The sequence below is a fragment of the Gastrolobium bilobum genome, unplaced genomic scaffold, assembly GCF_033153095.1.
Source record: "Gastrolobium bilobum isolate Gb01-03AN ecotype WA unplaced genomic scaffold, APGP_CSIRO_Gbil_v1 utg2836, whole genome shotgun sequence".
Taxonomy (NCBI): Eukaryota; Viridiplantae; Streptophyta; class Magnoliopsida; order Fabales; family Fabaceae; genus Gastrolobium; species Gastrolobium bilobum.
In genome coordinates, this window is record NW_026897502.1 from 46,049 (window position 1) to 67,031 (window position 20,983).

At 32.9% G+C, this 20,983-nt stretch overlaps 3 protein-coding genes across 3 annotated transcripts; all 3 read left to right on the top strand.

The window, feature by feature from the left end:
* Window positions 1–8,290: 8,290 nt before the first annotated feature.
* LOC133307479 (uncharacterized) lies at window positions 8,291–11,968 on the top strand. Its single transcript, XM_061507992.1, has 2 exons — window positions 8,291–9,065; window positions 11,443–11,968. Exons 1-2 carry the CDS (start codon window positions 8,519–8,521, stop codon window positions 11,622–11,624), a joined length of 729 nt encoding a protein of 242 aa, XP_061363976.1. The 5' UTR covers window positions 8,291–8,518; the 3' UTR covers window positions 11,625–11,968.
* Window positions 11,969–14,664: 2,696 nt separating this feature from the next.
* Window positions 14,665–15,260, top strand: LOC133307474 (uncharacterized). Its single transcript, XM_061507985.1, has one exon. The coding sequence runs from the start codon at window positions 14,665–14,667 to the stop codon at window positions 15,130–15,132; it is 468 nt and encodes a 155-aa protein (XP_061363969.1). The 3' UTR covers window positions 15,133–15,260.
* A 1,528-nt stretch (window positions 15,261–16,788) lies between these two features.
* Window positions 16,789–18,397, top strand: LOC133307480 (replication protein A 14 kDa subunit B-like). The gene is made up of 3 exons (XM_061507993.1): window positions 16,789–16,968; window positions 17,311–17,569; window positions 18,099–18,397. The coding sequence occupies exons 2-3, from the start codon at window positions 17,314–17,316 to the stop codon at window positions 18,161–18,163; spliced, it is 321 nt and encodes a 106-aa protein (XP_061363977.1). The 5' UTR covers window positions 16,789–16,968; window positions 17,311–17,313; the 3' UTR covers window positions 18,164–18,397.
* The last annotated feature ends 2,586 nt before the right edge of the window (window positions 18,398–20,983 follow it).

Here is a 20,983-nt window from a genome sequence, read left to right on the forward strand (position 1 = left end):
GGTTGAACTCTCTGATGCAAAGGCTATTATTGTGGCATTATTTTTTGCAACAATTATATTTACGCTTTGGCAACCAACGGTTCCATTGAAGAATGAGATATTTGTCACAAAGCTTCAAGAAAAGTCTTAGATGTAAAGCCAACCATTGAGAGAGATGAGAAAGAATACAAAGAATTGTCAAGAGATAAGTTTTCAACACAGTTATACTTGGGGATATCAAAATGAGAGTTTTTGTTGGTGAGGAGGTATATTGAGAATTTCGTCAACGTTGATAGGGTGGTAGTAGATGAAACATATACTTTTATCATCACTTGGTGTTACACCTTGCCCTTATACAAAGCATTTTATTGTGTATAAACTTGACTTTGGAAAGATCAAGTAGGAAAAGAAAAGGATTTTACCTGATCAAGCTCTATTTGTTGGCACTAATGAGTCTAAATCAATGGCTGCGTGAGTGAAGACTACCAATACTGGAAACCTATGTCACCATTTCGGTCAGCATGTTGAAAATCATGTAAGGAGCTTATTTAATTTGGTTTTGATGATGGTCAGTGGTCTTTGGTTAGCGTAATATTGAATGGACCAAGTGATTAGTCATTTGAAGCATGTAAATTGCATGAACCTTCTTAGACATCAATTCAGCCATCATGCAAAAAAATAATGTTGGAAGCGTGTTTGAAGCTTGCTTAATGTCATGTTAACAGGGGTTATGGCTCATGGGTTGTTTTAATATTGATTAGTGTATATTGGTTGATGAAGTATTGTAATACCCCATATTTTTATTAATAAAATAATAATAATAATAAACTATAAATTAGTAGTAATAATAATATAGATATATATAAATAAATATTATGGTGATAGATAGCAAAGTAGAATATTAATTTTATTTTTGATAAAATTATTTTGTGCGATATGAGTGCTATTGGAAAATAATTTTGATACTTTGTAATACTCTAAATTATTTATAATAACATAATATTGATATGTATATATATATATATATATATATATATTAGATGATAAATTGTAATTAATTGGATTATTAATTGATTGATGATTTAAGCATTTATGTTTGATTGGTAATGTTTGATTGATAATGATTGATTAATAATGATTGATTGATAATGTTCGATTGATAATGTTCGATTGGTAATGTTTGATAGGTAATGATTGATTGGTAATTTGATTAGATATAATGAGTTAGCATTGAGTCAGTAATGTATGAAGTCAATATCTGAGTCAAATACATCAATAAAGAAAAAGGAAATAAATGCACGAAACCCATATCCGAGCCCAAAACTTCAACTATAAATAGAGGCCTAGCCTAAACAAACTAATTCACTCTTCAACATTTCTCCTCTACTACTCTCTCTCCTTACTTCAAAAGTTTATTTGTTTTATTTTCTATATTCTTTTGGTTACCAACCGGTTCTCTGCCCCAATTTATTCTCTTCTAGAAGTTAGCAAAAACGAAGACTAGGTAATCCTAATCCTTAGGTTATAATTTTGTTTGAAGTTTATTAATAGTAATCCTAATCCCTAGAGAGTCATAGATTATATTGATATGAATTTTGGTATATGTAATCCTATTCGTAGGTTATTCCTTTTATAAAACTTGGATGTAATCTTAATCCCTAGATGTTCTTAGTATTTCTGTATGAATATTTTTTATATACATAGGTATTTGTTTTTTTTTTTAATTTAAATTACTACATATGATAATTAGAATATGGATACAAGTTATTCCTTAGAATGAAAGAGAATTCCAAATAAGCTTTTTTGAAGTACATGGGAATCGAACTGCAACTAAACACTACACACCCCACCACCACTAGGCTAGCCCTAGTGGGTTGAATTTCGAATAAGATTGCAATATATGATATAAACTTTTATTATTTTAGAAATTATGATTATGTGCAATATATGATATAAAATGTTATTATTTTAGAAATTATAATTATGTGCAATGTATGGTATAAAATTTAATTCATATGCATTATATGGATCTTATTGAATAATTATGAAAATTATGGAATTATAATACTCTTTAAGAAAAACTTTCCAAACATGTGTTTTAATGATTGAATTTGAATATTTATAACTATGATAATTGATGTGATGGGATTATTTGAATGACGATGATTGGATTTGAATTTTTCTATGATGAATGTTGCAGATTTGAATTATTATATCCTTGAATAAATTGGAAAGTTATGATGAGGATCGAATTTGGATTTTACTGTGATGAACGTTGAAGATTTGAATTATTATATCCTTGAATAAATTGGAAAGTTATGATGAGGATCGGATTTGGATTTTACTGTGATGAACGTTGAAGATTTGAATTATTATATCCTTGAATAAATTGGAAAGTTATGATGATGATCGGATTTGGATTTTACTATGATGAATGTTGGAGATTTGAATAGTTATATAAATTCAAAAATTTATGATAATAGTTGTTTGAATTATGATACTTTGGAAAATTATAGTGCCCTTGAGTAACTCATTTAGAGATGATAATACTTAAAGAATAAATAATTATGATTGAATCTTTCCTGATTGTGTGTGTTTGTAATAAATTAATGGTGGGAGGATAGCTTTGGGATGGTACCTCCCAAGGTGATGAACACAACTTTTGGGCTTTATGCCTCCGATGTGAAACTGATGTGAAAAAGATTATATCCGTTCTTCCCAAAGTGGTATCTGGTAACAGTGGTTTTTCCCCGGGGTACTAGTAGCAACTTTGGGAAGAGGTGTGCACACTAGGAAGATGTGAATTGATTATGGCCAATTTTGATTATACGTGGCTGGTAACAGTGGTTTTTTCCCGGGTCACGGGGTAGACTGGCAGGGTTTCCCGGGTCTACCATGGTTCTCTTCCCACTAAATATAATGAACTTAAACATTATTAATAATGAAATTTGTTATTTGATTTGATTATGAAGAATGTCATTGAGTTGTGAATATTATCATATTATGACTAATGTTGTGCTAAATATGTTAGTTGATAATTACCAAATACATCAAATGAACTTAATAAAGATAAATATTATATAATGGAATTTTGATTATTATATTCATATTTGATTTGATTAATGTGGAATTGATTTGAACACTATTTGATATTTGATTTAATTTGTTATTAATTACATTAATCGTATTTTGATTGGGATTACCAGCTTTGCTGACTTTTGTGTTTGTTTGACTGCAATGATCCTGCGGCTGCGGGGGAGCAGATTTTCAGTGAAGCATGTTGCAAAGGATGGGGCTAGCTGTGGGCAGTGAGGATCACGACTCGGATATTTCTAGCTGTCATAAATATTATGTATAAAAAAAAAACTGTAGTCTTAGATTTTTATTTGAATGTAATAGAGTTAGCCTTGCACTTGTCCTTGTACAAGTGCGGCGGTAACACTTCCCAAATTTGATTATTTTGAACTTCCGCTGTTATTTATAAAATTATTGAATTTATTTATGCTATTATAAATTGTTAGAATTTGGGGTGTTACAAGTATACTGTGATGCAAGCATAGGCATTAGAAAGCATAAAAATCCCATGAACACTTTATATAAACGTTTTGACTTTGATGAGGAAATCATGCTGAAGATATGTTTAAATGTGGTGTGCATGATACTAGGGATTCCTAGGTCGTGTGGATGTGAATGGAATGATTTGTTGGTCTATTGTATGTATAGGCCGAAAATTATCCATGAATAAAGTAAATATGTTCATGTTTTATATAACTTGTAATGTCAAGTTGTATGTTGTTTATTGGATTGTGTGGTTATGTAGATTGAAGCAAGTAGATTGCTTGATGGAAGGATAGGCATTGGCCTTGGTGATTGAGAAGACCATTGGTTCTTATCCATCAAGATTTTGGTATATTTTGGTGGAAAAGTATTGTTGTGGGCTTGCTTGTGAGCTAAGAAAGTTTGGCAAGAGGAGGTTTGCTTTCAGGCAAACTTTTGGTTCAAGTTCGTGTGTTGTAAAGAACAAAAGCTATCAGCGGAAGAACATGTTTAGTGAATATGCATGGTATGTTAGTTCTTCTAACAATTGGCTCATGGTCTTAGACATGGATGATTACCTTTTTCTTCTTCACCCCTCCTCTAATTCTTTCATTCATTTGCCACCATTTCTCCATACATTCTTGGCCTCCAACATCACACATCCTTATTTTGCCAAAGACTTAAGGAAAACCTTTGTAAACAAATTTGTGTCTATGGGTTATGCCTCTCATTCGCATTACTTTCTTGCCATATTGTATGGATACCAAAGTAAGCTTGTCTTATGTGTTGCTGACTCATGGGTTGAACTCTTTGATGCAAAGGCTGTTATTGTGACATTATTTTTTGCTACAATTATCTTTACGCTTTGGCAACATACGGTTCCATTGAAGGATGAGATATTTGTCACAAAACTCCAAGAAAGGTCTTAGATGTAAAGCCAACCATTGAGAAAGATGAAGAAGAATACAAAGAATTTTCAAGAGATAAGTTTTCAACACAGGTATACTTTTTGTTCAAGTTCTTGTGCTGTCTGTAAAGAACAAAAGCTATGAGCGGAAGAACATGTTTAATGAAGATGCATGGTATGTTAGTTCTTCTAACAATTGGCTCATGGTCTTATACATGGATGATTACCTTTTTCTTCCTCACCTCTCATCTAATTATTTCATTCATTTGCCACCATTTCTCCATACATTCTTGGCCTCCAACATCACACATTCTTATTTTGCCGAAGATTTAAGGAAAACCTTTGTAAACAAATTTGTGTCCATGGGTTATGCCTCTCATTCGCATTACTTTCTTGCCATATTGTATGGATACCAATGTAAGCTTGTCTTATGTGTTGCTGACTCATGGGTTGAACTCTCTGATGCAATGGTTGTTATTGTGACATTATTTTTTGCTACAATTATCTTTACGCTTTGGCAACAGACGATTTCATTGAAGGATGAGATATTTGTCACAAAACTCCAATAAAGGTCTTAAATGTAAAGCCAACCATTGAGAAAGATGAGGAAGAATACAAAGAATTTTCAAGAGATAAATTTTCAACACAGGTATACTTGGTGATATCAAAATGAGAGTTTTTGTTGGTGAAGAGGTATATTGGGAATTTCGTCAACGTTGACGAGTGGTAGTAGATGAAACATATACTTTTATCATCACTTGGTGTTCACCTTGCCCTTATACAAAGCATTTTATTGTGTATAAACTTGACTTTGGAAAGATCAAGTGGGAAAAGAAAAGGTTTTTACTCGATCAAGCTCTATTTGTCGGCACTAATATCATGCAAGGAGCTTATTTAATTTGGTTTTGATGATGGTTAGTGGTCTTTGGTTAGTGTAATATTGAATGGACCAAGTGATTAGTCATTTGAAGCATGTAAATTGCATGAACCTTCTTAGACATCAATTCAGCCATCATGCAAAAATATAATGTTGGAAGCGTGTTTGAAGCTTGCTTAATGTCATGTTAACGGGGGTTATGACTCATGGGTTGTCTTAATATTGATTAGTGGATATTGGTTGATGAAATATACTTCGATGCAAGCATAGACATTGGAAAGCATAAAAATCACATGAACCCTTTATATGTATGTTTCAGCCTTGATGAGGAAAACATGCTTAAGATGTGTTTAAATGTGGTTTGCATAAGGTTTTTCATCCTCATTTCCCTCTTCGTTTCAAGGATAAGGGATAATGATTTTATATATTACAATCAAGGAGGTGGAGCCAGTCCATCTTCATCAGCTCAGTTTTCATACAAGAATAATAATTTTCAGGCATTGCATTTAATTCTATGGAGGGGAGAGAATGTAAAATATGTCAAATATAACAATGTTGTTTAATCTAAGGGATAGGTTATTGTGCCTACTCCTATTTTACCTACTTTTGCCTACCCCTTTCAATATCGTTAGATTACAATCTGATCCAACGGTTCAGATTTGTAAAATAAAATAAATCTTTTTACCTCTTTTCTCTCTCCTTCCCTTTCTCTCTCCTCCCCCTTCTCTCTTCCTACGCTATACCTAATTGAAATTTTTATGCCCTTCATCGCCGATGTCTGTCGCGCCTGTAGCTGTGAAGCATTGTAATTTTTAATTGCTTCTCCTATTTTTTCCCTGATTCATTGTAATTTTGTATCTCTCTCTCTCTTTTATTTACAATTTTGTTGATGGTCATTGGTTATGCCCTTCATCGCCAATGTGATTGATGGTCATTGGTTCACATAGGCCGTACTATCAATTGAAGATAAACTAAGCAATAAGCTTATCCATATGAAATGAGAGAAAAAATGAAAAGGGAGTAAATAAAACTATGATATGCAGGACATAAAAAGACGACCACCATACTTTTCTTTCCCAGAAAATACTGGCCTGTCTGTTTGATGCAAATGACCAAGTGCGTCCAGACATTCTGTATACAAATCTAAATTGCTAACTTAATGGGGAAAAAAGGGATATTACTAGAGTTAGAGATGACAAGCCAAATCAGAACTATTGTCCCTTCCAAAGTAGGGTAATAATGATTTCCTTAACACAAAAAAACAAAAAGTTTCACTAGTCTGCCATCTAACATGCATCACTATATATTGAACACTGCAATCTAATGCTCCCTTATAAAGCAGCTAATGTGGACCAACCAAACAAATCTAGAAAATCTTGGTCCATACTGAGAAAACATGGAAAGGAATATACGCACAGCTATATCGAGGATAAACGCATGCCTTTGATAACTGAAATTAAATTTGAATATAGGCTGAACTCTAGAACACTAGCATAAAAAAGTGCAGAGAGAATGAGAGAATCAGATAGTGTAAACCAAGTATGTGGACAGGCAGGACCAAATCAAGATATAGACATAAATTTCTGAAGCTTTCTGTTTAGTATGAGGCGTACCAAAATTATCAAGACTTACATATACAAAATGCAAAGATTATCAAGCTTTCTGTTTATTAACCAGAAATGCTGATTTAGTAAAATGAAACAATGAGAGAAAAAATATGAGCTAATCTGGTTGATAAAATTGATTATTTATTAGTTCTATATTAATGTAAGTACATGAAATCTTTCACTCTTGTCTAACTTTCTGTTGAAATAAAACAGTTGAGCTTTTGGGGTTCAATGGTTACATATCTCCCTATGCAACAACTAGGGGCCGAGATATACTCAAAGGAGTCAATTATGCATCTGCAGCTGCTGGAATCAGAGAGGAAACTGGACAGCAACACAAACTTTGTGTAATTTTATAACAATTACAAAATTTTATGACAATTACAATTGCAACGCAAACTTTGAATTGGAAGAAATGAAGATACCCAAATTGCTCAAGAAAAATGGTGTGTTTTCGAGGTAGCTTCTATGGTTTTTGGCGTTGAAAATGATAGATCCAAATTGCTCAAGAAAAATGGCCTTGGATGTTTTCGAGGTAGCCAAACCCAAATCAGCAATGAAAATGTACCAAAGCGTTAAAACATGAAAATTGTAAATAAAAAAAATAGAGAGAGATACAGAAATACAATGAATCAGGGAAAAAATAGGAGAAGCAATTAAAAATTACAATGCTTCACAGCAGGCGCGGCAGACATCGGCGATGAAGGGCATAAAAATTTCAATTAGGTATAGCGTAGGAAGAGAGAAGGGGGAGGAGAGAGAAAGGGAAGGAGAGAGAAAGGAGATAAAATGATTTATTTTATTTTACAAATCTGAACCGTTGGATCAGATTGTAATCCAACGATATTGAGAGGGGTAGGCAAAAGTAGGTAAAATAGGAGTAGGCACAATAACATATCCCTTAATCTAAAATGGCAAATGTTTTTCCCATTGACTTTATTATTTTACATTTTTATCTTCATAAGAAATATAAAAAGACTTATAAAGGCAAAATAATTTATGTATTTATTTATTTAAAATCATATAAATTTTGCCCCGAATTAAAAAAAATCTAAAAGATGAAATTTCAACATAAAATCATGAGGTGGGTTATACTTACAATCTTTTTTTTTACAACCTCTTACAAACATATCTTGACACCGTTGATTTCCGCCAATCAACGGTTATGATTTTCACAAATTAAACTCATTAATTAATTATTAATTCACAATAAATGATAACCGTTGATTGACAGAAATCAACGGTGTTAAGATATAATTGTAAGAGGTTGTAAAAAAAGTAGTTGTAACTATAATCTACCTCTAAAATTATTTCATATTTTTTAAAAAGAATATTTTATTTACAAATCAAATACACATTTTTTTTTTCTCCCGTAGACATCACGGAACAAGGAAGAAAAGAATCCATCGAGTTTCCTCTGCTTCTTGTTCTGCGGTTATCGAAGACTCTTTCAGGGTTCTAGGTTAAACTTGTTCATTTTCGGTCTGGACTACGAATTTTTGCAATTAGTGCTTTCATCTTCGAGAAACAATCTTCAATTCCATTATTATTGTTGTTGTTGGTAAAGTAAAGCTTGTACATCTGAATCGAAGTTAGAAGAAGAAGAAGAAGATGGGTGTGGGAATATCAGTGTTGATAGCACTAAAAGCAGCTACGTTGTTGCTGTTTTTCGCGTACCTAAGAAATCTGGGTTTCACGGTCTTATCTATACCCTTATTGTACGCTTCGTTGGTGTCAATGTTGGTTTCAATAGCATCACACCCATCCATTGACCTTCCAATGCTTCTGGGGAAGAACCCTGATGGCACCTTCCCCATTTTGTCACTCATCATGTTCAGTCCTTATCTCTACTTCGTTCGAATCTTCTCAACACTGCGAAGAATGAGAAGCGGAGAAGCTCCTTACACCAAAGTTCACGAGGGTCTCTATGTTGGTGGGTGGCCATCTTCACGTGACAAGTTGCCACCTGGTGATCCTGCCATCATTGACTGCACTTGTGAGTTTCCGAGGTTGATGAATGTCTCTGCTGGGTTGCCATATAGGTGCATTCCAACTTGGGACACTAGGTCTCCTCAACCTCATGATATTGAATCTGCTGTTAACTGGGCTTGTAGAAAGAGAGACCTCAATAGGCCCATTTTTATCCACTGTGCTTATGGTAAACTAACTTTGCCATCTTCTTGTTGGAGTTCAATACTGAATTTTATTTCAATGCTGTTTAGTGTTTAGCACTCTTCACTTTGTTTTTGTTTGTTCTTCTGTTGCTTCTGTATTGTTATCATATTTGCACAAGGGTAGGCAAGGCATGCTAATTTAATTGGTGATAGGTAATAGATTGTCAATTGGAGTTCTTTTTAAGCCAGAATATCATGGAGATTGCTTATTTGATTTTGAATCCTATGATCCTATGAGTGAGCCTCTTTTTTCATGCATCCAATCTTAATTATTGTATGCATAAATCATATTTCGTATGACATGTCTTATGCATATAAATTTTTTCAAGTAATTGAGAATTTCCTTGTATTATTGATAATTCTTTGTCTTTCATATGATGAGTGCCTTCTCGAGCTTCACATTTGCTAGTCGTTTGTCTACATTGGTTATGAAATATTATGTGACTTACAACCTTTGAAGTGATAGTTTTTTAGCTAGTAAACATTCATATTCACCTTGTAACTTCTTCAACAGACAATTATATGATAACTAATTCTCTCTTTCATTTTTTATTAGTCCTACTAACTACCATTATCTAAACAAAAGACTTGACATTAGGAGGAGTTTTGAACTTTCAAATGTGTTTGTTAAAGAGAAACCTCTGATGATAAGAGAATGGTTTAGACACTGAAGAAATAGACTGACAAGTAAATGCACTTGACGAATCCAAAAGTCCAAATTTTCCTATCTAAATTGGAAGACAGATGAATATACCTTCAAAGCAGAAGGAAATCTAGACTCCTAGTTTATCTAACATTGTGGTCATGCAAAAGTGAAAATTCTAAGATATATAAAGACCTAATCATACTTCATTCATAGGCTGGGAATAAAACTCCCAGCTATCAAACTGATCTCTTCTTTTTGCTTGCACACCAGACCAAAGAAGGTTTCTTACAATTTTCTCTATCCTCTGAATGACTCCTGCTGGGATTTGGGAAAGGGAAAGGTAATAAAGGGAAATATTGGACTGGCAGTTCAAATAAGAGTGATCTAACCAACCAAAGAGTAAAAAGCACCCGTCCATTTATTTAAGTTTTTAGAGATCTTTTGAACCCAGCATCCAAGAGGAAAGTACATAGAATTGAGACAATCATGGGAAGAAACAATCTGATTATGACAATAATGCAAGTTTTGGGTGTTGTATAACAGTGCCATTGAAGTGGCCTTTGGCTTCATTGATGAAGGTTCATTTTGGGTGATCTTCATATTGTTCTGGTAGCTTATCTTAGGTTGACTCTACGATTTTGCATAGTGAAGATTAGTAAATGCAATTCTGGGGCTCAACAAGAAGAAAATTGTTAGTTTTGATGTTGGCAAAGTTTGTTCTATCTCTGTGCATTTAAGTATGCCCTTGGAGGGTTCTGTATTGGAGTATTACACGAGCTTATACAGCTGCCTAGTATAAGAAATTCAACAAAATTGACGCAAAGACATGTTGTATTGTTTTGATAAGTGGATTTTGTTTCCCCCTATTCTGAAAGAGAAAAAAGGGAAAATGAAAATTAGGAATGGAGCCAAATATGTCATCTGAATATTGAAAAACAAATGGTCACTTAGCATCAGGTCATTGCTAAGTCTGAACTTTAAAAGGTGGGAAATGTTGTTGAAAAAGATCACAAGTTGTCCATATTAAGATCACTGGTCTACTTTCATTATTGGGAGTATAACCCATTCTTTAATGCATTGAGTTTTAACGATTCCCATTCCTATTTACTGGGTGTTTACCACTTTGTGGTTGCTCTTTCATTATTACTATCACTACTTAAGCTGCAAATCTAAAGATATTAATTTTAGTTAGAAGAATAATGGGCAATGAAGGGTTGTGACAGCCACAATTTTATTAATGAGGTAGAATTACATGACAATTTAAATGCTACCTTTATACTCATTTTGTTTATGCCTCAGTCTGGTCATAATACTATAATACATGTAGAGCAAACCTCCAGAGATGAGGGAGGCATACAGAAAAGTGAAACTATCATATGTCCCTAGGTCTGTGCATAGTCCCATGTGCTGACTTAAACTTTTTGTGTTTTGACGGGCAAGATGTGGTATTTAAATATTTTGAAACTCCCATAGGTCGATATGTCCACATTCCACATTTGACTTAAAATAAGCAAGGATACACATAATGAAATTGCTTCATGAATACATTGTATCCTCAACTTCTGATGAAAAGAGTTGTAAATCGTTTATCAGACCTATAAAATCTGGCATCAATATTAAACTGAGTTAGTTTCATGACCGATTATTATGCTTGCTTAAGAACATGATATAACTTTCTTCATCTTTTTTTTTTCTTTCTTTTACCTGTGTTAAAGGTCATGGAAGAAGTGTTGCTGTTATGTGTGCCCTGTTAGTGGCACTAGGTATCACAGAGGATTGGAAAAATGCTGAGAAGCTGATCAAACAAAAACGGCCTTACATTAGGATGAATGGTCTCCATCGCAAGGCGCTTGAAGAATGGTCCAAACACCGATTATCTGCGCCGAAGAAGCATTGAGATTTGGGTATGGATTCCTTGAGTAAATCTCATTCTTTTAGTCAATTCACTGTATGATGGTTTTCCAAACAGTAGATTCTCCTTGTTCTTTTATCATCATGTTTCTCGAAACTACGCGTGGAATAGTGGGATTACATGTTATGAGAAGCTGGAACGTCTCAGACATCATTTTATTGTGTAATATGCCCACGAATAATGACTCCAAGTGTAGTTTGCTGGTAAGTTATGATTTATGTCAACTGTTGAACTGTCTATGATTCAAAGCTCAATTTGTTCATAGCATATGGTTTAGTTGTTGTCTTTCCTGAAATTGTTAAGGACACGATAGACATGCGGGAAATTTATCATGTAAAATTGTGTGTCGAGTTTTATTAGTTCCTTCTGAAGTTTTATCTTGTATTCCTTACTATTTTTATTCGGACTTTTAACATAAAATAATGAAAATATATATCTCTCTAATAGTAATAAAGGAAACTTTTTTACCAAAAAATATTAAACAATCTTTATTTTTATTTATTATTAAATTATAATATATGAAGTTATAATTTATAAATGTAGTTAAATGATTAATATACATAAATATTTGGATCGTAACATATATTAATTTCTCTGTTGTTCCTATAATTTCAAATTTTCATTTACTTATCATTTTTAATTTTCAAAAACTCTTTTTATCTAGATACGTGGTTAGTGCATGTGTGTGTGTTTTAGTTCTAATTTTTTTTTTTTAAAAAAAGAACTAAATTGAAGTTAAATTTCTATCGTATAATAGGATATAAATTAGGGAAAAGTTGGCTATCAAAATAAATAAATAAAAAAAGTTAGGGAAAAATATTTCTTCAATCATTGAAATTAAAATTATCTTCAGTGAGCTCGAAACGAAGTCGTTTTGGGTTATAAAATTAAAAAATTACACAATACTCCCATTGGTTGATATCGTTTTGGATTCGTTGGATATAATTTTTCTCCTTTGACCGGAGAAATTCTTTACCTTATAAATTATAATCACGATTTAATTTTATAAACAAATTTATTATATAGGAAAAGTTGAGATTGAAAATAGCATCCTTATCTATTCAAGGAGATACGCTCTTTCCAAACTTAAAAATGGAATTAGCACCCCAATAACGATTATTTTTATTTTTGTGTGTGGAGGTTACAAGGAATTGAACACAACACCTTACACTATACACACTTCTAACACATACCCCCCACACCACTAGGCTAACCCTAGTGATAATAACGATTATTTTCTAAATACAGGAACAAATATACTCTTTTAAAATTGCAAAATTTTACCTCATTAAAAATTGCGAAGGTCAAATTTATTGGCATGTAGTTGATTCCGCTTGACTAATCCTTAACAAGCATGATTTTTTGGTTAAACTAACCACATGGCTATTTAGACTAATCTGTTGAATTAAATTTATGTCAATTAAAAAATTATTTTTGATAATTTTATAAAATTTAAACTTAATTATGATTTCATATGAATAAAATGTTTATTTAAAAATAATAGTTAAATAAAATTAAAATTTAGTTAAAATATATTTATATTCAACTGCTCTTAAAATGACAAATATCAAACTCTTACGCCATGTGAGAAAATTTAATCATTTAGTCACAAATTAACAATCAGAAATGAAAATTTTAAATTATATATTTGAAGTTGGTTTGTGAATAAATGAGTAAGATGTTGCATATAACATAATCCTGTGAAAACAAGATTAGAGTCAATTCCCCGTTAACATATATATACAAGTCACAAGCTGATCCAAGTAACGCACATTTTAATAACCAAAAAATTGAATTGAAATGTAAAATAATTGATATTTTAAAAAATTAATTCATGAATCAAATCGGTTTTAAAAATCAGTTCACGAATCAAATCGGTTTTTAAAGAATCAATTCATGAACCGATTTAATTTTTAAAACCAGTTCAACAACCAAATCATTTTCAAATCAAATCATTTTTGAACCGAATCAAATTAATTTTTCTTACTTTATTTTTTTAATTTTTTTTCCAGAATAAGATCGACATGCAATGAATCCTCTTGAAAGAGATGAGTGCTTTTGAGAACGCGAACACAAGTGGTGTATGGCTGTCATCAGCTCGTGTCGTAAGATGTTGGATTAAGTCCCGCAACGAGCGCAACCCTCATGTTTAGTTGCCAACGTTGAATTTGAAACCCTGAACATTTCCAACCAAACTGAACTATTCTTGAATCGAATCGGTTTTGAATGAAACCATTTAAACCAATTTATTTCGTTTGTTCAAAAAATTCAGTTTAATTCAATCCATATACACCATTTCATTTTGGCCTTATTAATGGTGATTGCGAGCAAAACCAAAAAAGAATTTCAGTTAACTCTAAGAGGCTGCAAAGGGCAAGTGGGACAGAAATATTTGACCTGACCTTTCTTTTGTCCCACCGAACACTCAAAAGGTCACTGTCCTCTCTCTCCCCCTATGTATATAAGTAAGTATCTAACATTTTCATTTTCCCTCAGTCAAAGTTCCCACTTCCCAGCCTCTTTGTCTTTCACTTAACCGTAAGCCTCTTAGCGCAACTTCTTTTTGCTTCCTTTTGGCATATCTTTTCATGATTTTTGGATTTGGATTGAACATGATAAAAATGTTGTGCTTGTTTGTGTGTATGTGTGTGTGTGAGAGAGACACCGACTCTCGTTTTATTGGGGATTATATCTGGTGGTCTCCTCTGTCTGGATAATTGAGTGACCTTGACTTTTGTTTCACCTAGTTGTTTTTTTCCTTTTCTTTAATGTTCTATTTCTTTTTTTTCTTTTTCTTTTTCTTTTTTGGATACATATATGTTCTATTTCTATTAATGTGGTTTAGTCTGTTTGGATTAACTTATTTTGGGGCCAAAAAAGTTTATCATCAAAAGTTTCATGAGAGAGCTTTTGAAAAAAATAAAAATAAAATAATCTTTCCAAACATGCTACTTATAGTTTGTTTTCTATGTGACTAATCCTACAAAAACATTTTATCTATATTTCTTTGAATTCAGGTGTAAAAATGTCAGTTGTGAATACATCCACTCTGAGACTTCAAACAGCTTCCTGGTCTAGAAGGGCACCCTTTAAAAGATCTTGTGCTCTTATTAAGAGTTCATCAACTTTGAGCTGTGTGAAGAATGTGTCTAAACTATTTGGATCAAAATCATCATCATCCTTTAGAGTTTCTGCGATGGCAGTATATAAAGTGAAACTGATTGGACCAGATGGTGTAGAGAACGAAATTGAGGCCCCTGATGACTCTTATATTCTGGATTCAGCTGAAAATTCTGGATTAGAGTTACCTTATTCATGCAGAGCAGGTTCCTGCTCAACTTGTGCAGGTAAACTGGTTTTAGGCTCTGTGGATCAATCAGATCAATCCTTTCTTGATGATCAACAAATGGAGAAGGGTTATGTTCTGACATGTACCTCATACCCAACATCAGATTGTGTGATTTACACCCATAAAGAAGAAGATCTCTACTAAGTGATGATATATGCCTTGCTATGTGTCATGGTAGCTAGCTATTTTGAAACTATGTTGGTGTTTATTTATCTTTTTGAATCATTCTAAATTTGTCCGAAGCTTGAACCAGGTAATTTCTAGGGATTAGAACCGTGTCAGTAAATAATAAAGTACATGAATTATAGGACATATGTTTCTTGAGAGTACTACTATTATTATGGTATCATATAGTTTGAAGAGATAGGATATTGTGAATGTCAACTGTTGATCAAATAGTTCTCATTTAACTTCATAAAATTTTTTATTTTTTTTCTTTATATTTAATACTTTATATTTATTTCTACCTTTGTATGGTTATGATTCTCCATATTTAATGTGAATCATAACCATATAATCGTTGGATCAATATAATTGATTTAACTGTGAAACAAACTGGTAATGATATTGGTAGTAACACTAATTAGTAATAATAATATCCTAATACACATGCAGTGTGATGCATTAGAAGATTTCTACTCTTGCAGTTGCAGCTGCTTGTTATAGTGATATGCCTGTTATTGCAGGAATAAAAGTTTGGCCATTTTCGTGTGGCTCTTGTTTCCCCTGCTTTTTTTTTTATGTTGTTTGTGATGGCTTTTATTTTAGTCCCTGCCCTTCTCGCCTAAGCGTATATGCTCATGTGTTGTCATGATACCCGGACCGGGTTTAAGAACCGAAATAATTTTATGCCGAACCGGTTCAAAAACCATATCACTTTATTAGAACCAATTTGAGAATAAAACAGTTGAATCGGTTTTTTTTTTTTTTCTTTAAAATCGGTCCACTCCAGAGTTCTAAAACAGTTCAGAACAAAATTCGTTTGTAAGAAATTAAAACCGATTCAATTTCTCAAACCAAACCACTAAGTTCGAACCGAACCATGTCTGCACCTAACTAAAATGGCATCGAATTACCCATTAGTTTTTTGGTCCAACAGGATCAAGCTTCTTGAAATCGAGAATAACATAAGGTTGACTCAGTGGGTAACACGAAGGCTGGAGCCATGGTTGATTCGTATGGGTTTTTCCTTTTCCCTGAGTTTTTGCTTGGCCCATGTTTGAGAAGCCCAACCTACGCAAGTTTCAAGGGATTAGATGTCTGAATACCATTCGAAGATGAAAATGCTTCTTCTAAAAACTTATCACCTGGCATGCGACGTATGTGGTAAAATCAAAGGTTTATGTGTACAAGAAATGAGGTGAAATTGTATGTAATTAGATGATAAAAATTGTAAAAATATAAGAGAAGTGTTTAAGTATGTGAAGATAAATATACTCTTTAGAGATGTAAATGTTAATTAGACTCAACTTAAATTGATAACCTGGCTGAATTTGAGATTAATTGGCCCTTCTTTAAAATCTCGTATTTTTTTATCAATAATTATCAAAGAGTATTTGTCATTTTAAATAACATAGACGTGTCATTTTAGATAAATCAATATCATTTTGAAGTATATTTATGATCTTTTATATTTTCTCTCCTCCCTAAAATAGGAAGATAAATAAATAATCATTAATTATGCATCAAAACAACGTTATTTCGATTAAAATGAAAGAGTTTCAATTAAAATGAAAGAGTTGTGTCTATTTAAAATCACAAACGTCTTTCATTATCAATATTTGGAAATGGGGAGAAAAGGGTAAACTCAACTACGTTTGTTTCCCGCCAAAGAACAAAAGTTCAATGAACGATTCCCGCTTTGTTCCTTTTCCGCTCTCCCATACATACATTACAAAGATATCATGAGAGCGCACTGGTGATACTGACTCTCAAACTACGCAAACGCAAAGGATTTCTCTTAAATCATTCAAAGGATCGGTAAATCTGAATTCTCGCTTTCCCATCAAATTCGTTCTTTTGAGTTTTAATTGCACCATTTTATTTTCCGATTTGCCATGTCTTTTGAGTTGTGCCCATATCGTGTTTGTGGAAAATCCTGTTAGACTTTATGTGGCATCACTATGCATTTTCTTCCTTTTTCTTTTCCCCTATTAACATGCTCAATGTTTACCATAATATGGGATGAGTTAAAAACTGAAAGATCATGCTGCACGGTGATATATTCAATCATTACCCTGTAAGCCGAAAATTTAGTTATTTAAGCTGGGCAAGTAAAGTTTAATTCTTTTCAATTTGATTGGTCCTCTATTCTCCTTTCAGGCCATGGACACGTCAAATCCTGCTGCATTTGTAAATGCCCAGTTGCTGCCCAATTTCATAGGAAAGAAAGTGCGAGCAGTGGTTCAGGTGAATGAATCTGATGGTGAGGTAACCACAGCAAAATCCACGGATGACAATCAGCTAACCATAAAAGGGTTACCACAAGTCCCTCTTATGAACTATGTTGAGGTCATTGGTATTGCTGAAAGTAACCAGTCTATTCATGCTGAAATATGGACCGACTTTGGCAACTCATTTGGTACGAAGTATTACAAACTTTACCTATCATTTTTTTTTTTCTCGTTATTATCCATTTATAATTTTTTTTTTTCAAATTTCAAAATGAGAAACGTATCCAAATAAAGTAAATGCTTTTTCAAACATATTTTTGTTCTTTACTTAAACCCGAGTGTGAGTGTATTTGGTTAAGGATTAGACTCATATTCCATAAAGACATGAGTTCGAATCCTGTTAGTTGATGTGAGTATCTCGTTGGTGTTATGATCTGTAATTCCTCCCATGAATCCTCAAAGAAGTTGAGGGATTTGACCTGGCCCTGAGTTCTTCCATCTAAATTCTTCTAAACTTTTATTTACTAAGAGAACCCCGAAATTAGATTTATTGAATGATTGCTCTCTTCCCCTACCTGTCTAGACATCAAAGATCAAGCTTTTAAAGTTTTTGAAATATGGTAAAAACAAAAAAATCAGAATCAGGCACTACTTGGTATTTCTAATTTTGTTCTGTTGCTTTTACTTATATTGGTTTTGATCCGGGCTTCTTTGTAGATACCAACTCTTACAATCAGTTATGCCAACTAGCAAATGGTGAATTCAAAAGTCTGTTTCTCTAAGGACATTGATGAATGCTGGGTCAGCGATTGTATGGTGTGGAGCTGCAGCTTTCATGCTGAAGCACCTGTTTACTGCTTAGCATTTAGGATGTAAATGTGGGGACTATGTTTAGAGTACGTTTATTCCCTAAGGAGCAGAAGTGTGCTCTGTAGAAACTGTTTCATGTTTTTGAAATCCTCTTAACTTATTTCTATGTTATGTCTAGTTTGCTTTATATATATGCCAACGACAAATTGAGCTTCTGTGAACAAATTTTTGAATGCAAAGCACCATACTACATCTAGAAGCAATAACAAAATAATTGGGGTGTGGATTTGCTGACTCTCATGAGCAGAAATCATCCTAATTGATCCCCTTGCCATGGAATCCCTGATTGCTCTGCGTGCTAATGAACCATTAATCTGTAAATCCGAATGTAACAATCATTAATTGACCATTATTACAACGTAGTATTAATTCATAAACTTTCAAATATTAACAAAGAGTTGGTAGTTATTCAGAAAATGCACATCGTTTCTCCCACATAGAGAACAAAAGATCTTTGTATTAGAGATGAGCTAGACTTATGAGTTCCTATGACAAATAACAACTATAATGTGAACAAGCATAAACAGCCAAGTCAGGAGCAACAAAATGTCCTAATAGAAACTGAATACTGGCAATTACAAGTGAAAAAATAAAGAAAATAAGTTGAGAAAGCTCAGAACATACCCGTAATCTGTCAGATAAGAATGAAGGCGTAACCAACTTGTCATAAGTTGCTTGATCGAACAAAATCATATTGTTCACTTTTTCCTCCCTTGTTCCATTTCTATAAATAGATGCTTAATAACATGAGATGATAATTTTATTTACCCAGAAGACAGATAGAAAAATTAACTGGTGACTAAAATATCAAATTCATAAATTTTCACTCTTCATCCCAATAAGCTACACTTAAAGGGAAAAACTAGATGCAGCACTGAACAAATTTGCTAATTTACTGCGACAAAAGTAATCATAAAATAAAAGTGGTATTTAAAAAAATTATTAAAATAATATAATTTGAAAATTATTATCCCAGTATGGCGTGTTAGGGAATTCTTAGTGTGAATGAAAGCCCCAGTTTTGCTGCTACTTTGGTCCCCTTTCGATGAACTTGGATTATGGGCTTCGTTTCCCTTGACTCGTTTAGAGTTCTTCATAATTTTGAGATACTTTTAGCTTTAGTCCAAAAAAAAAAAAAAACCATTTTTTCTTGTTTCCTTGTTAGTTGCGTGCGAACTCAAGATAATGGATTCTCAATCGCTTTTCTCTTGAGTTGTTTTTGTGGGCACAGAAGGGAAATAAAATCTTCCGTAATCATGTGACAAGACAAGAGGATCAAGCTTCAACACCGAGCTAGTACTGGATCAGTTAGATGCCACTATCTATACCCACTATTTGACGACCTATATCTCCTTCCTCACATGTCTATTGTCTGCTACTCTATGTGAATATCTCCATGTCAACCAACACATGATGCAATTCATGTGAATGACAACGAGTTTCCTTGGTGTACAAGAGAAATTTTTTGGTGACCGGGAATCATGATTAATGAGAATTCAGTAGAAATTGAGTTTACTTGGAATCTTACGAAAGAGGTGTTTGGTTCGCCAAAATATTACCGGGAATATTGGGTAAAAATTACTGATTCCATATTTGGTTTAGAACGAAATATGACTTGGAATATGAGGTTATTTTACAAAAATAACCCCAAACTATTTTTACTTTTGTAATTGATAGATTGGATCTAGATTTTTATGTGTATTGGGGTGTTTTTATCTCAAAATTTATTGTTGTGCTTTCCCTTTTCTTGGTATTCTGATTGGTATTTCGAATTATCATGTTATTTTTTGTAATCTGAATAATGACTTTTCTTTATAAATCAAATTACCGGTAATCCTTGGATATCCGAGAATCGTAATATATTCCTTCTACCAAACGTGATAATTACATTTACCAAAGAAGGATTACCGGTAATCCTCTTCAAAAACTTGAAACAAACACCCCTATGTGATTTGCTGCAATCTTTGTTCATTTCCTAAGTTTCTTTCCTGGGACTCGAACTCGACACATGAAAGCTCAAACATTTAGGAAAAGTTGTCAGTAATAATTTAGTACTGAAAACTTAACGTCAATATTATTACAATCGGCCCGATCAATTATTTGGTTGAAGTACTGGATCATTGATTCAATTATTGATTATATATAAATCTATAATTTGTATTAAAAAGATTATAAATATATTCAAATAGTTGAAAAAAATAATAGAAATTCTAAATATTTTAATATAAAAAATAATAAATTATACATTATTATCCAATAAATGATCAAACAAACACATAATGCTTGTTATATTGATGTTTCAGGTTCAGTAAATGACATCTCTAACTATCAAATCAAAATTTCCTGCATAATACATAACTGAGATAATATTAGTATTGTAGGTACATAACTTATGTAAGTCAATAAGTAACAGATCACTTAAATATGTCAATTATGATTTATTTATTTTTGGAAAACCTTTTTTTAAAATATTTTTTTTTAAAACCTGAGCCGGGTCACCGGTTAACCGGCCGAGTCACCGATTTTTTATCAAAATCGGCCGGGTCGCACCGGGTCGTACCGGATCTGATACTTGACTGATCCAATATGATAACCGGACCGGTCAAATGATCGATTCACTGGATTTTGGGTTAACCCGGCCGGTCCGGTCTGATTTTCACAACATTGCTTAATGTATTACCTTACTAAAGTTAGAAAAAAGTGTTATCACTTTCATTATGTTTATTTTATGC